General features: G+C 43.3%; 1 protein-coding gene across 6 annotated transcripts in view; it reads right to left on the minus strand.

Moving 5' to 3' along the window:
- The window catches only part of FNIP1 (folliculin interacting protein 1), a 114,236-nt gene that overhangs the window by 61,938 nt on the left and 36,776 nt on the right, over positions 1-15,522 (minus strand). For all 6 annotated transcript variants that reach the window (XR_005294485.2, XM_038413815.2, XM_038413808.2 and 3 more), the window contains exons 2-3: positions 13,188-13,314; positions 538-681 (exon numbers count right to left, since the gene is read on the minus strand). Coding sequence is in view for 5 of the 6 variants with exons in the window: in XM_038413815.2 (XP_038269743.1) it covers positions 538-681; positions 13,188-13,314 (271 nt within the window). In the remaining variant the exon portion in view is untranslated. The remainder of the gene's footprint in view (positions 1-537; positions 682-13,187; positions 13,315-15,522) is intronic.

The following is a 15,522-nucleotide window of genomic DNA, read 5'->3' on the forward strand; positions in this document are numbered from 1 at the left end:
GCACTGTTACATAGCCTTCATCTACAGGTTTACAGCTGTATGTTGCCACATTTAAAAAAAAAAAAAAAGTAAAGTTTCCCCTGACATAGAATATTTGACTTTAAATATATTTGTAATTCAGAATATTTAAAAGTATCATGAGGCCTAGGGTCTGTCACTAGAGAAGGGCCCATACAGGTCCAAATACTCAAGGGAACAAAATGTCCCAACCTACCATTATGGGTCCAGTCCCAAGTCTCATTCACAGAAGGGGCTTATTGTCCAGGTCCTGTTCAGATATGGCCCAAAAGGGCAGACCTCTCATACTCTGGAAATACTTCTGCCATTCAAGGCAGCGCTCTTGAGAGAACAGTTTACCATGTTTTAGTGCCCTTGAACCCAAAACCTTAGTCTCGATTCACTATCAAACTGTGACCTTAGTCTAAACCTTAAGAAAAACTCCTGCCTCAGGCGGTCTCTAATTTTAAGCATTTTAAAACATTCGATACATCTGTTGCAAAATTTGACAAGATTGAAATAATATAAAAGAATTCTCACCTGGTATTTTGGGCATTGTTCTTTCGTATCGGAAGATGAGGAGGATGAATTGATGGAACTGTCCAATGAAGAGGAACTGTCTCCTCCAGGCTTCAGTTGGCAACATTTCCCAAAGACTCTCACCTGAGCATCACTACAGAGTTTCTGAAACACAGACCCCATGCCTGTCATTAGATTTCACATGCCTGAAATCATTGTTTAATGGCACTGGAATCTAGTCTTGTATTCCCAATTTAGGAAGCGTATTTAGCGGCAAAAAGGTTATATGCCAATGCAAACAGTAAGCAGAAAGAGAATTTTTTTTCTCCTCCAGACTGAATACAGGGAAGGAGGTGGGCCGCTTTACTTAGAAAACTGAACTGGGAGCGAATACAACACTGCTTGTTCATTTTCTTAAGGAACCACAGGCAGTCAAGCTGCTTTGAAGTTTTACAGAGAATAATTACTGGGCACAGGAGCAGGAGAATGGGTGGCAGAGAAAGGGATGAATACAGGGAAGGAACAATAGATTCCACCTGCCTTCTCCCCACCTTACGTACATACTAATAAACGTTTATGCAGTCTTGTGGTTGGCATAGCACTTCAAAGACGCAGATGACGACAACTGAAAAAATTCAGGTTTTTAGCCCTAATGGTTGTGAAGAAAAGCCTGAAAATGCAACCCAAGTGTAACTGAAGCATAGTCTGCAAAGGGCCAGAAACAATAGCTCTGAGAGGTGTGAATTGCCCCAGGCATCTCAATGGGACATCAAGGCCAAGGCCTTGCTTTGGGCATCCTGCCAACACCACCCCAGGAGGGGGCTCTGTGCATGCGTCAGCTGGCAGAAGGAAAAAAGTGCAGGGAGGTCCAGCCCATTCATCCAAGCAGATACATGCCAGCTGCCAGGATAAGTCCTAGGTCCCTGCCACTCCCACTATTGGCCTGTGCAGGGAAAAGATGGTCCCTAGCTGCTTGTGGGGGAGGGGAGGTGAAGCAGAGGGACAAAGGAGCACCCTGCCTCTGCCCCTTCCTCCCTGAGCGGGGTAGGGGCCAGTGCAAGTGGAACATGGGCCTCCATGTGTCATGATGCATGTAGGGCACCAGCTAGCTATAATGTGGCCCCAAATGTAGACAGGGCTCCTGCACTTACTAACATTTTTCCATTGTGTTGCCCACACTAGATTTTGCACTGTTGTTACCACTAGTGAAGCTACTCCAATAGGAAAGGTTAAGGAAAAACGTATAGACAAACTAGTGAGTCTGTGGCAGAGCTGGGAATGGAAACCCATTCTCCTGACCCTAGGCTTGTGCTTTAGCCACTAACACAAGTTCCCTCTCAAAGTAACTAACTCCCATTATGACACACTAATCCTTATGGGGAGCACGCTGAAGTCATGCAATGTGTAGAGTTGCTAATGGCTCATATTTTTGGCTTGCGCCTAGTACACAATGCCTGGAACATGTGAACGATAATCATATGACTTTAGCAGGAACTCTAGAACTAGAATTGCTTTTTATCTCTGACACAAACAACAATGTCCTGGGCTGGGTTAGGCATCATGTGATAAAAAACCACACAGAATCCACAGGGTTACAGCAGCTTGTGCAGGCAAACCACATTATAGCTTTACATTTTCCATCAGATGTTGCAAGTTCCCATATGAAGATGTGGTAATAACTAGGCTTACTTCAGGTTATAAGTATATTAAATGCATTTATAAAAAGAAAAGGAGTACTTGTGGCACCTTAGAGACTAACAAATTTATTAGTCTCTAAGGTGCCACAAGTACTCCTTTTCTTTTTGCGAATACAGACTAACACGGCTGCTACTCTGAAACCTGTCAAAATGCATTTATGTAAAAGGAAAAACTTCTGTGCATTAAATGACAGGCTAAAAAGTGAGCATTTTGCAAAACCTAATCATTTCTCTTCACTAGCAGTTGAATATTTTCAGCATAGTAGGTTTTCCCAGAACCACTGTTGAGATCTGTCTTGAAATTATAGTTTCCTAATTTAAATACTAGAGGGGAACAGACATTTGATCTTTGCAGTGGAAGCAAAATGAACTAAGGAACCTGTGAAGTAAAAGAGGTCAAATGTTCAAGATCTTTTAGATACCATCTGTCAGCAGCTTACAAGTAGCAAATCATCTGTAAAACGCAGAACACTGACAAATTTTGGAACATGCAATTTTAGAATCCAGCATGTGCTTAAGTGTAACCTGTTGGACTATGAGATCAAGTATCGGTAATGCTCCTCCTCTCTGTAGTTACGGAATTTGAACGCCAATGAAATATTAGATGCTACAAATTGCTAGATATTATGCAATAAGGGAATAAACCAACTTGTGTTCCAGTATAATAGTCCAAGCATTTTCAAGTCATATTTCCCAAAATACGGCGGTAACTACAGAATTCAATAAGCTGCACAAACAAAAGTTTCAAACCTATTCTCTTTCTTCCCAAATGTACATAGTGCAACAAATCGAGACTCTAGATAAAATACTGCTGGCAAATCTCTGCCATGCACAAAGTTGCCACAAAGCGGAGTGGTGAAAGTGGGTCTTTGCATTCACTGGCCAGAGTTCTTATGCACAAATTGCTGACACATTCAGCTGCAGGTGGATATGCACTGAACACCCACTGTGAAGCAGCTCTCACCTCAGTGGCCTTGCTTCTGGACTTCTACCATCTACATCTGCAGCAGACTCTTTCCTAAACCATCTTCCCCAACCTGCCTCAGCAATGCCTGGTCCTGCTAAACCCCTTGATGGTTTTACAATGGACTGCCACTGGGTCCATAAACTCTTCATTGTATGGGCAGGGCACAAGCAGCACTTCTGCTTCTTCCACCACGAGTTAAACAGAACAAGATTAAAACAAAAATAAATGGAAAAGGAGTACTTGTGGCACCTTAGAAACTAACAAATTTATTAGAGCATAAGCTTTCGTGAACTACAGCTCACTTCATCGGATGCTCATGAAAGCTTATGCTCTAATAAATTTGTTAGTCTCTAAAGTGCCACAAGTACTCCTTTTCTTTTTGCGAATACAGACTAACACGGCTGCTACTCTGAAAACTAGTACTTGTGGCACCTTAGAGACTAACAAATTTTTATTTCATGAAGTTGACAGATTTCCACTCTATACGGCTAAATTCAGTGCCTTGCATAATGACAGGTTTCAGAGTAGCAGCCGTGTTAGTCTGTATTTGTTAGTCTCTAAGGTGCCACAAGTACTGCTTTTCTTTTTGCAAATACAGACTAACACGGCTGCTACTCTGAAACTCTGAAAACTGTAAGGAGAGTGATCACTTAAGATAAGCCATCACCAGCAGCGGGGGGGGGGGGGGGAAAGGAGGAAAACCTTTCATGGTGACAAGCAAGGTAGGCTATTTCCAGCAGTTAAAAAGAATATCTGAGGAACAGTGGGGGGGGGGGGGGAGGAGAAATAATATGGGGAAATAGTTTTACTTTGTGTAATGACTCATCCATTCCCAGTCTCTATTCAAGCCTAAGTTAATTGTATCCAGTTTGCAAATTAATTCCAATTCAGCAGTCTCTCGTTGGAGTCTGTTTTTGAAGCTTTTTTGTTGAAGGATAGCCACTCTTATCGAGAGACCAGAGAGATTGAAGTGTTCTCCAACTGGTTTTTGAATGTTATAATTCTTGACGTCTGATTTGTGTCCATTCATTCTTTTACGTAGAGACTGTCCAGTTTGACCAATGTACATGGCAGAGGGGCATTGCTGGCACATGATGGCATATATCACATTGGTAGATGCGCAGGTGAACGAGCCTCTGATAGTGTGACTGATGTGATTAGGCCCTATGATGGTGTCCCCTGAATAGATATGTGGACAGAGTTGGCAACGGGCTTTGTTGCAAGGATAGGTTCCTGGGTTAGTGGTTCTGTTGTGTGGTGTGTGGTTGCTGGTGAGTATTTGCTTCAGATTGATAAATGAATCTTTAAAGTTATGGGAAGCCAGAATCAATGGGATGAACCCTTTGCAAACACACATGGGTAGGTCAGGGTAAATGGGTGTGGGGGAAGGTTTCTTCTCCTGCTTGTATAGGTAAGGGACTCTGGTCTCTGAGCTACTGATCCCACGTGGATAAAATGCCTCGCCATGCCCCAAAGGAGAATTGCAATAGAAGTGAGGTCTCCATTAATGGAGCTCAGACTGGACTACACAGAAGAGCTATCATTTCCAACACCTCAGAGGTAACAGCTGCTGGGAGAGGGGAGCGTAACCAAACTCAGGCTGGCCCTGGAGCAAGCTGCATCCTGACTGACTAGAGAGGCCTGAAATAAAACAGGGAGAAAGTCTGTGAAAGAAAACAGGGAGAAGGCTCTGGAAGGCTGTAGGACTCCAAAAGTCAGACCCTCAGCAACTGCGGGAAGGACGAGTTTCCTGAGGCAAGTGATGGAAGCACCAAAAACAGAGTAGGGTAGAAAAATCCCATTTGAAGGGAACCTAAGGGTATTGGACCAAAGCCAAGCAGTGTCATGGGGTGGGTCTGCATAAGAGAGAGAGAACATTCATCATGCGTTTTAGTCTTTTGTCTGGCATAGAAGATGCTCAGATTTCACTGCCATGGGGACAATGTAAGAATCCAACTGTCCAAACAGAACACTAAACTGCCGTCGCCTGAGAACTATCTATCCAATATCCAGGCTTACTCAAATCCTTGGAAACAAAGGGACAATCATGCTGATGAAAAATGAAACTAGAGAAATTAACTCCTGCAGTTTATGATTGTTTATAGACATCAGCCTGAATTGTAACTGCGGCTATAAAAATATTAGTGCATCCACCTTAGAGTATTAGATTGTGGCACATTTTTTCAACTGCCAGGTGTTTTTTAAAGTGAATCTAGCACTCCTGAAAGTTGTCAGCTTTGTTCTCAGTGTTGTCTAGCTCTGCAAGTATTCACAGGACAAGCAGGAGCAGTGACTGGGAAAAACATCCCTCTGCCGGCCCCTCAGTATGCCTCCAGTTCTGATAGAAGGGAATACTGAGGGCTGAGAGGGTAGGATTCAGTCTCCGCACTGCACAGATGCCAACTGTAACAGTCATCTCTTGCTTCCCAAAAACTTGTCCACGAGGAAACAGTTTAAGACCATCGTCTCAATTTCACAGGTCACCTCCAGGCAAATGGCTCAATATTCTGTTACTAATCCCCAGAGCAATTTAGTGCCCAACACGTACGCTTTGATTAAGCATAATCAAATGTGTGGGTAATCCTGGCTTGTTTGAAATTATACCTTTTAACCAGTGTGGCAATTGGAGTCAAAGATTCCAAATGAGGAGGTCACGGACTGCACAAGCATTGGGTTAAGTGTCACTGCACCAGAAACAGTGGCCTCTATGCAGCATGGTGAAAATGAAACTCAGCGGCTCCCCAAACCCTCTTGCTCTTCCCAGCCCTGTGAGTAACTCTGACACATAATGCAACCCCATGCAGTATCTTTGGGGACCACTGAATTTTAATTTATGAATGGTTTAGGTATGAATGTGTTCTGCTCTATGAGAGAGGGTTACCACAGCTCCTCCAGGAACTAAAAACAATGGTGGGCTGATTAAGGCACAACACTGAGACTGTAAACAACCCCAGAGAGGTTCCACCCCTGAGGTAGTTTGCATATATTTGTTCCAACTGGGTTTCCCAGAGACCAAGGGACAAAGAGAAAACTTGGGCTATATAAAGGCCGAGTATAAACAGACTCAGGGTCTTCCTTTAGATTCAGCAAACAGACAGAACCATTGATCCTAGGGGGAACCCCAACCCAAGAGGGAGGGGTTAGAAGGGCATTGGTCTACCAGGACCCCAAAACATTGATGGGCGGTTTCTGGTGCATTAGTAAGCGTGTAGGAACCTTTATTGTTCTTATAGGTTTCTTCTATAATGCTTTTACCCTAAGAATAAATGTATGCTGCTTAGAAAGAACAATGTGATGATAAGTAACTCCTGGCAATACATTGGTTATAGCTCTCGGAAGGAAAGCAAAGCACAGGCACTGGCCTCTAGGTGGACTAGCTGGCTGGGAATATCACAGTATATGGCACCAGTCAAAAGAGAGTGGCTTGGATCCCTACCCAGAAACAAGGGATTGCTGGAAGTCTGGTACCTGACTGGGCATTCCTGGAGCAGACCACAGAGCGTGTGGTGGGGAAACGGGGGGCGGATACAGATGTAGTTACCCTGAAACCGTGACAAACTCCCTTGTCCTCCATCATCCAAACTCCTAATGCTAGTGTCACTTTAGACTCTCGTTTACTCCTTCCCAAATCCAATCCAGCTGTCGTCACATCTTGTTCCTTTGCAGCATCTCTAAGCTCCACCCTTTCCTCTCCAACACAACTGCCCAACTCCTTGGTTCCCTTTTGCCTTATCTACTGCAACTGCCTTTTCTCAGCCTCTGCTTTCATTCCTTCTTCTCCTGTTCCCTCTAGTATCATTCTTTAACCTTCTTCACTCCAAACCTCCTTGCAGGTTTCCCCTTATGCTTAGAAAATTCTCCCACTTCTCATGTGCCAGTCAGCAACCATTTTCAGTCAAAGCCCTTTTTGACAATGCCCTTCACCCACTAATCTTTGAGCCATAAACCACCAAAGGACAACACAAAGCAAAAACGTAGCTAACAAGACAATGGCAAAAACAAAACACACACACTCTGTTCTCTTGGGAAAGCACTGATACAGGATTCCCCTCCTAGCGTTTATTTTGACCTCCTCCCTCACCTCCATTTTGTGGCATCATTTCTGTTGTGTCCTTGTCAAATTTGACTGTAAGCTCCTTGGGGCAGGCACCTTGCATTGCTGGTTGTTTTTACATACCATACACATTCATGATGCTATATAATTAATGAATAATAACAGTTGAGTACAGAACTGTGTGCTCCCTGCAAATGGCCATTGTAAATGCAGTGTCAAGGTTGGGAAGTCAAGCACTCAGCTCAAACATCAGAAAATGCAGAGTGAAGGCTGAGAGCTCAGCACTGGCTCTGCCCTCTGGGGCTTAATACCTTAAAATAGGGGTGAAAATCTGTCTTTCCATTGCATATTTGCATCCAAACTCAAACCAGGTCGGATATTAATTTTTCAAGGATTTCTAAGGAACATTCTTCCTGCTTGTGTGCAAATGAATTTCCATTGGGACCCAGCGAGGAAGCACATTTCTAACTAATCTCTGGGTCTGGGTTTTGCAGACAGAAACAACAATAAGGAAAAAGATGCTGGGGGAGAAGGAGCAAGTTCAGATGTGAGGCTACCAGGAGGCATTAAAGTGATAGACAGACATTATCACCTAAAAATAAATTAATAAGGGGCCATTTTAAACAAGCCTCATAGTTGTATGAGGTGAGAACACTGAAATCTCTATGAAGGCAAGTAGATCAGACTTACAAAGCTGCCAGGGAGGAGTATTGTGACTGTTTCCAACACCTGACTGACTAATAACTAGGACCCTACAAAATTCACGGTCCACTTGGGTCAATTTCATGGTCATAGGATTTTAAAAATTGTAAATTCATGATTTCAGCTATTTAAATGTGAAATTTCATGGTGTTGTAATTATAGGGATCCTGACCCAAAAAGGAGTTGTGGGGAGAGGGTCACAAGGTTATCATAGGGGGGAGTTGCGGTACTACTGCCCTTCCTTCTGTGCTGCTTCTGGCGGCAGCGCTGCCTTCAGAGCTGGGCAGCTGGAGAGCGGTGGCTGCTGGTCAGGAGCCCAGCTCTGAAAGCAGAGTCACCGCCAGTAGCAGCACAGAAGTAAGGATGGCAGGGTATGGTATTGCAACTCTTACTTACGCGCTGGTGCCGGCAGAGCTGGACCCTCAGTCGGCAGCTGCCACTCTGCGGCCACCCAGCTCTGAAGGCAGCAGCACAGAAGTAAGCGTGGCATGGTATGGTATTGCCACCCTTACTTCTGCACTGCTGCTCTCTTTAGAGCTGGGAGGCCAGCCAACAGCCATTGCTCTTTGGCCATCCAGCTCTGAAGGCAGCGCAGAAATAGGGGTCACAGATTGCCACCCTCTTAAATTAACCTTGTGACCCCCCCTACAACTTCCTTTTGGGTCATGGCCCCCAGTTTGAGAAATGCTGGTCTCCTCTGTGAAATCGGTTATCTGTATGGTATAGGGTAAAAGGACACAGGATCAGATTTCACGGGGGAAGTCCAGATTTTACGGTCTGTGATGTGTTTTTCATGGCTGTTAATTTGGTAGGGCTCTACTGAGAACATCTGAAAAATGTAGGTGTTGTGTGGGGCTATTTGGTTAAGGCATTGGTAATGTCTGCTCTTTTCATCACACTCTGCCCTCATGCACTCCATATGCAAATGATTCCTGTTCTGATACATCGTCTCATGCTCTGATGTCACAATGCTGAAAAGTGCAGTGCTTTCTCCTGAGATACTGGCAAAACCGAAGTGGAAGAAGCTTGTTCTAACTTTCTCCTGCTGATGGGGAAAGAGAATAGTCACCAATTAATTCCAGCAAAGTCTAAGAATTGTGTAAGGCCCCTGGATACAGAAGGCTGACTAATCAGTAGGGACATAAAAGTTGGGAAAGAACCTCTTGTGCCTCGTACCAAAAAAGGCACAGGATACACAAAAGGAAGTCACTTTGCCCTGTCCTACATGCGAAGTGCCCAGGAATCACAGCTGTCTAACGTGGATCTCACATCTAAGTGACAATGTCTGGCATGCTGCTCGGCCAACATTCTCAGTTCCTACAGCCTGCAGTCCTTCTCGCCATGCGGCCCCTTCTCAGCCTTACCACAGAAGTTTAACCCTCTAGGGGTATGTCTACACAGCAAAAAAATAAAACAAACAAACCCTGCAGCAGCAAGTCTCAGAGCTCGGATCAATAGACTCGGTTTGTGCTGCAGGAATAAAAATGGCAGCGTAGACATTGGGCCTCGGGCTGGAGCCCAGACTCCGAGACTCTCCTCCTTTGCCAAGTTTCGGAGCCTAGGCTCCAGCCAGCTATTTTTAGCCCTGCAGCGGGAGCCCTGCAAGTTCTAGTCAGTTGATCTGGGCGCTGAGACCCCCCTGGCCACAGGTCTTTTTTTTGGTGTATAGATATACCAAATAAGACCCAGGAAAAATAACAACTCTCCTTCAAACTGAACGACAGGCAGTTTTCACCATGGCCATCAACCTTACTATGACCCCAAAGTAATAAAACACACAGAGTCACTCACTCGGGAGAGTGTCTAGTGTCTATTTGTCCCTTTCTTTGTATTTCCATTTGTTTCTTTCAACAGTCTTAATTTTCTCAATCCTGTAAAGCCAAGGAAGAACAATGGATTTTTGCATTGTGTGGTGATAGCAGACTGTTATGCAGACACCTCAGATTTCAAAATCATAATGTCTGCAATTAGTTAATTCCTCATTCAAGAACAAATTTTAACGTACAGCATTTATATATTTCCTCCCCTCAAGTCATCTAGCATAGCAGAAATCATCTGGCACCTCAGATGATTAAACCATTAACCTTCACTGTAACTCTGTTGTGAGCATTCCAAAATCTCATTTATTTGGCTTTTTGGATTATCAGAAGGCAAAGAGGCAAAAGAGAATTATTTAAGGATTTCATCAGACATTCTTTCTGATATATAAACATTTCCCACACATAAAAAATGTTATTAGGATGTCCAGTAATGTTAGATTAGACCCCACTAATATTAGATACTGCTGGTTTGCTGGACAATTTAAGAACATCAGGGTCAGCTTTTAGATTCTTCATCTATCCAAAATTTAAAGCCAAGCATCCATCCAACCGACTGATTTAAACCAAATTCTCCTGTGTGGAATACATGGCTCCCTGGAAAAGAAGCCAAGGTATGCTTTAAATGTCATAACCATATCATCCCTTTATAGGGTTTAAGCTGACTGAGCTACATTCACCCATGGTTCATCAGATGCAATTCTGATATATGCAGGGAATTATGCATAGACAAAAGACAGATGAATGTATCTTGGATTGCTGCAAGAAACTACAACTACTAAATCATCATTGTGTTTAGTTGCATTGCACTTTTCACACACAGCAGAAAATCAGGGATATAAAAAAGGGGCATTCTATGATAACATGCTGCTTTAAGGTCGGATTTTCAAAAATCACTCAACAATAGTTTAACTCAGCTGACTTGAATAGGCGCAGTTGGGCCAGTGCTGAGTGCTTTTGCAAATTTCCCCCTTAGTGTATTTGCAGATGCACAGATGTATTAATCACATTAGAAAATTCAGAAAAAAAGCAGGAGGACATTGCCTTTGGAGAAGCAGTTAACAGATACTCTTTCACAGTGGAGAGAGCCCATCCCACACAAACGTCTTACTGCAAAAGGGCAAGAGTGCTTTGGAATGTGCTTAGAGCCAAGATCTAACTTGCAGGGAGTGTCCTTGTTAAAATCATAATAAATGGGGGGAGAAAAATAAAACCAACACAATTCCTTGAAAATTCCCAATATGTACACCTCTACCTCGATATAAAGCGACCGGATATAATACAAATTCGGATATAACGTGGTGAAGCAGCGCTCTGAGGGGTCTGGCTCTGACACGCTCCTCTGAGCAGCATGTTAAAGGTGCTGGGCTGGGGCTGAGGGGTTGGATAAGGGGCCGAGGGTCTCGGGGGGCGGTCAGGGGACAGGGAGCAGAGAGGGTGAGGGTGGATGGTTCAGAGGTTCTGGGGGTGGGGTAGTCAGGGGACGGGGAATGTGGGCGTTGGATAGGGCACGGGAGTCCCAGGGGCCCTGTCAGAGGGCGGGGGTGTGGATAGGGGTCGGGGCAGGGGTCCTGGGGGTGATTGGGGCCGGGAGTCCTCTGGAGGGGGCGGTCAGAGGACAAGGAGCAGGGAGGCTTAGGTAGGGGGTGGGGTCTTGGGAGGGGTGGTTAGGGATGGAAGGGTCTCTGGAGGGGGTAGTCAGTGGACAAGGAGCGGGGGGATTGGAAGTGACTATTAATAACGGAAATGCTTGAGGCCAAAGCAAATTCGATATAACGCAGTTTCACCTATAACGCATTAAGATTTTTTGGCTCCTGAGGACCACATTATATCGGGGTAGAGATGTACTAGTAACTATGCAAGTCTGTACTGAACTAGCAACAAGCTGAGTTAAGGATTGTTGTGCACATTTTTACCTGATCCTTCTTTCAGTAAACCTTTGCAAGAGTTAAGATTGCATGAGATGACAGTATTGGAATCATTTTGTTAAAGTGAGACTGAAAGTTGGGGAACATGGCAGAAATGTATCATCATAAATTCCCTTTCAAATACCAAGAATGTGACTGACAATCAAATAAATGAAGTCACTAGTTGCTAGCACTGGGCATTCCAGATTTGCAGCCTGGGAACATCCTTACCTCCTATTTCTTCCCCGTTAAGAAATGGCATAAAAAGAAGAGATTGTGGTCATGCGATTTCAGATGCTTGTCACCCTAGTCAAACAGGTCTATTTTTAATGGAACTCTGTAGCTACCAACCTGTCATGCTGAACTATGCATCAGTAATAAAGCCAATAATGATGGAAAATTAGCTGTGTAAGTATAGACACTTTGTAGATCTGCTTTGAGGACTCCAGTAAAACAACAAGAATAGGACAAGGGGGGTCCCTCTTACAGACTGCCACAAAGCTTTACTTAATTAGCACAGCACAGGCAGATCCAATATATTTTTTGTTGGTTATGTACTTTTGGACATTTAAATTGGTCTGTTTCGCAGTGGCACTTGCTACTGATACTGCAATTAAGCTTGTGTTAAGCACATAACACCTAAATTCCCAGGAAGAACAAGGAAATCCAGGTCTTGAACTGTGGATATAACATTGATACATTCAGCTACGAAAGTCATGAAAGTTCATGCCCAAAGCCACACAAATTACTTCCCAGAGTTAGAGTGAGGTATCTGGAGGAAGCAGGCAACCAGAACTAGGATGAGAAGCAGGAGGGTTTCAATAGGCGGGACCATCTTCAAACTTGAAGTGAAGATGGGGGTAATGTACTGTACTGCCCCACTTATAGAACTTAACTGTATGTGAATCCTAATGCAAAACTAACCATGACCACCAATTTGCACTCAGATAATGACTTCTATTTGAAGATCTTAATGGCTTTGCAGGCATTTTACAAATAGAGAAAATGAGGTTCAGAGAGAATTCACACAGATAGTCTATGGCAATGCTGGCCTAGAACTCAGCTATCCCGTGCCTACCCCCAAGAACATTCTCCTTCATCCTGCTATAGCAATTACACTGCAAATTCACAGATCAATAAACAGCAGTGCATTCCGCTGATGAAAGGAAAAAACAAAAAGAAAGTTTTCAAGTGACTTTCCAGCAAAGAGCTGGTACAATAGTTAGAAGAAGAAATTTTCTACTGCCTCTCCGTCACCATACATGGCATTGCTCAGGCCAAAAAAAGCAAGACATCTCTGAAAAAAAAGGTTAAAAAGTCAAAGAATAAAAAGATCACTGTTGGAGGGAATCACTGAAGCTCAAATACTTTGCAACACAATATTTATTTAAAAATAGCGTAACATAGATCTTTATGTTTGAAATGTGAACACATATACATAAAATGCTTGTATAAATCTTGTGCTACTTTTAAAAGGTATACAATATACTGTAATCAAGTTTCAGTTAAATGATTAGCAATACTCACCGACACGGATACTTCCTCGGTTTTTCTTTTAGAGCTGGAGTCAAATAAGACATTTCGCCCTCTTCTTTCACAGTCCTGATACACAATCAGTCGGATCTGACTTGGGTCAAACTCCGGCAAAGGCCAGCTTGAATGGAAAACAAAAGGACAGAAGTGTCTATTACCACAATGAGTTATTACATCATTCCTTTTACAATTTTTGTATGCCTGACTTTATTAAAAAATAAAATCCTGCACATGCAACGGTGATTTATTAAACACTTTGAACCTATGGCAAGCATCATGCCTATGTAAATAGAGGGCCAAATCGCACATTGGTGTAAACTGGTTTAACTCAGCTAACAGTATTCATCATAGTAGGGTTTCCCAATTCTCTCGGTTTTATTGTGAGTCTGGTGATTTTTAGGGTTTTTTTCCTAAAGCCCCAGCTGCTGGAATCAGAGATTGCATGGGAATCTTCACTTTCATTTTAAAAAAAACAAACAAACACGCGCAAATAAACCAAAACCCAGCAGTAGTATTTTTTTTTTAATCCCTCATAGTTGCAGAGAAAAATTTAAAAATGTGAAGTGAGAGCCCCCGAAAGTTTCAGGAATCCAAAGGCAAATAAAGAGAGCCCAACATTTTCCCCCAATCGTGTGATTTTTAAGCTGAACCTCATGATTTTTAATGCTTGGGGTTGGCAAAGCTGAGTATCCATCAGCATTTACCTGCACAACTGAAAAGAAATACACAGAGAAATCACCCACCCTCCCCTTTTATATGGGCCCAAAACACTGTGAAATGACACTTACAATATTTGTGTTAAAACACATGCCGTGATTAGGCTGGTGTTGTTATTATAGATGGGGCCACACCAAAACCCTAGATTAGAATCACCCCAAACACTAGACAGTCTACAGCTGGATGTGGCTTGGGCCTTTCTCCAATTATTATAATTGCTGCATTCCGACGCAGAGAGAAAGAGTTCGGACCACCATCACAGGCATTATAAGATCTTGTGTTACTAGACCGGGCCTTTATTGAGATTGTGCTTTCTGGTCCCTTGAAGACACAGTTATCCCTGTACTCCTCCTGTAGCCTGGTGCATTCAGGACATCCAGTGACTTATATTAATGGGAGCTCTGCAAATTGATAGCTTGCAAGGGATCAGGTCCACAGGGTACTTTTTACCTTACTACAGATGGTATTTGCTTTTATGGCTACATCATAAACTTAATGTTATTTATATTTTTAGCATGTAAAGTTTGCTTTGCAGCCTAAAGAGAGTGGGAGGCCATGCACTGTGACTCCACAATCCAAATAAAAAAAGAAATTATGATGGTAAGGTTGCCACCTTTCTGATGCCCTGTAACTGGACCCCTATGGTCCCGTCCCTGCTCCACCTCCCCCCCAAGCTCCCACCCCCTTCTCTGCCTCTCCCCCCAAGCCCCAATCCTGCTCCGCCTCTTCCCTCCAAAGCCCCGCCTCTTCCCCCCCAGATTAAAAACAAAAACAACAAAAAAAAACAAAAAACAAAATGGACACAAATGGCACCCAAGAGACACAGACCAAAATCCAGACTGTCCAGGTGAAAACTGGACGGGTGCCAACCTTATATTATGGAGTAACTAAAAATACTAGGAATCTGTAAAAGAAATTCTTAAGTGTTACTGGTAGATTAGTCTCGGCCTGGGGGGAATTTACGCAGCAGAAATAAATACAGTTCTCTGGGTCTCTTGGGAGAGGAAGTCCATTTCCTAACAGCTTAGCCCCACAATTTAGCAACAGAGGAGAAAAAGAGAAGCTGCAGACAGGATACTATGCAACAAACAGTAGGAGGGGAAAAAAATACAAGCGAAAACTTGAGCAATTTACAACTGAAATAAATTGATGTTCAGAGGTTTCTTTGGGGAGGAGAGTGAGAGGAAAGATTCATGGAAAAATACATTCCCTTATCTACCCATATAGCTCTAGCTATATATTCTTTTCATAAATGGTACCTTACTATAAAGTGTAATTGCTATTTGGTTGAGGTTTTCACAGCACTCTAGGGGATTTAGACTCACATGTACTACTCATGTTAAGAGCCTGGTCTTGTTTTGGTGTACACACATCAAGCTAGTTACCCTCAATGAAATGCAGAAGAAGGGCAAAAGACCAGCATTGCTTGCAAGTGCTGTACCCCCAATGAAAGCTGCATACCTCAAAAGCAGACCAGACTGCTAAATAACTGAATCCTATCCAAAAAAAAAAAAGTACTCCTCTTTGCTAGGACAGCTATTAAAATGGCACAACAGAGTCAGAGTACAGCGCTTGCAAGCAATGCTGGTCCTCTGCCCTTCTCCTACATCTC

Source organism: Dermochelys coriacea, chromosome 8, assembly GCF_009764565.3.
Source record: "Dermochelys coriacea isolate rDerCor1 chromosome 8, rDerCor1.pri.v4, whole genome shotgun sequence".
NCBI classification, from domain to species: domain Eukaryota; kingdom Metazoa; phylum Chordata; order Testudines; family Dermochelyidae; genus Dermochelys; species Dermochelys coriacea.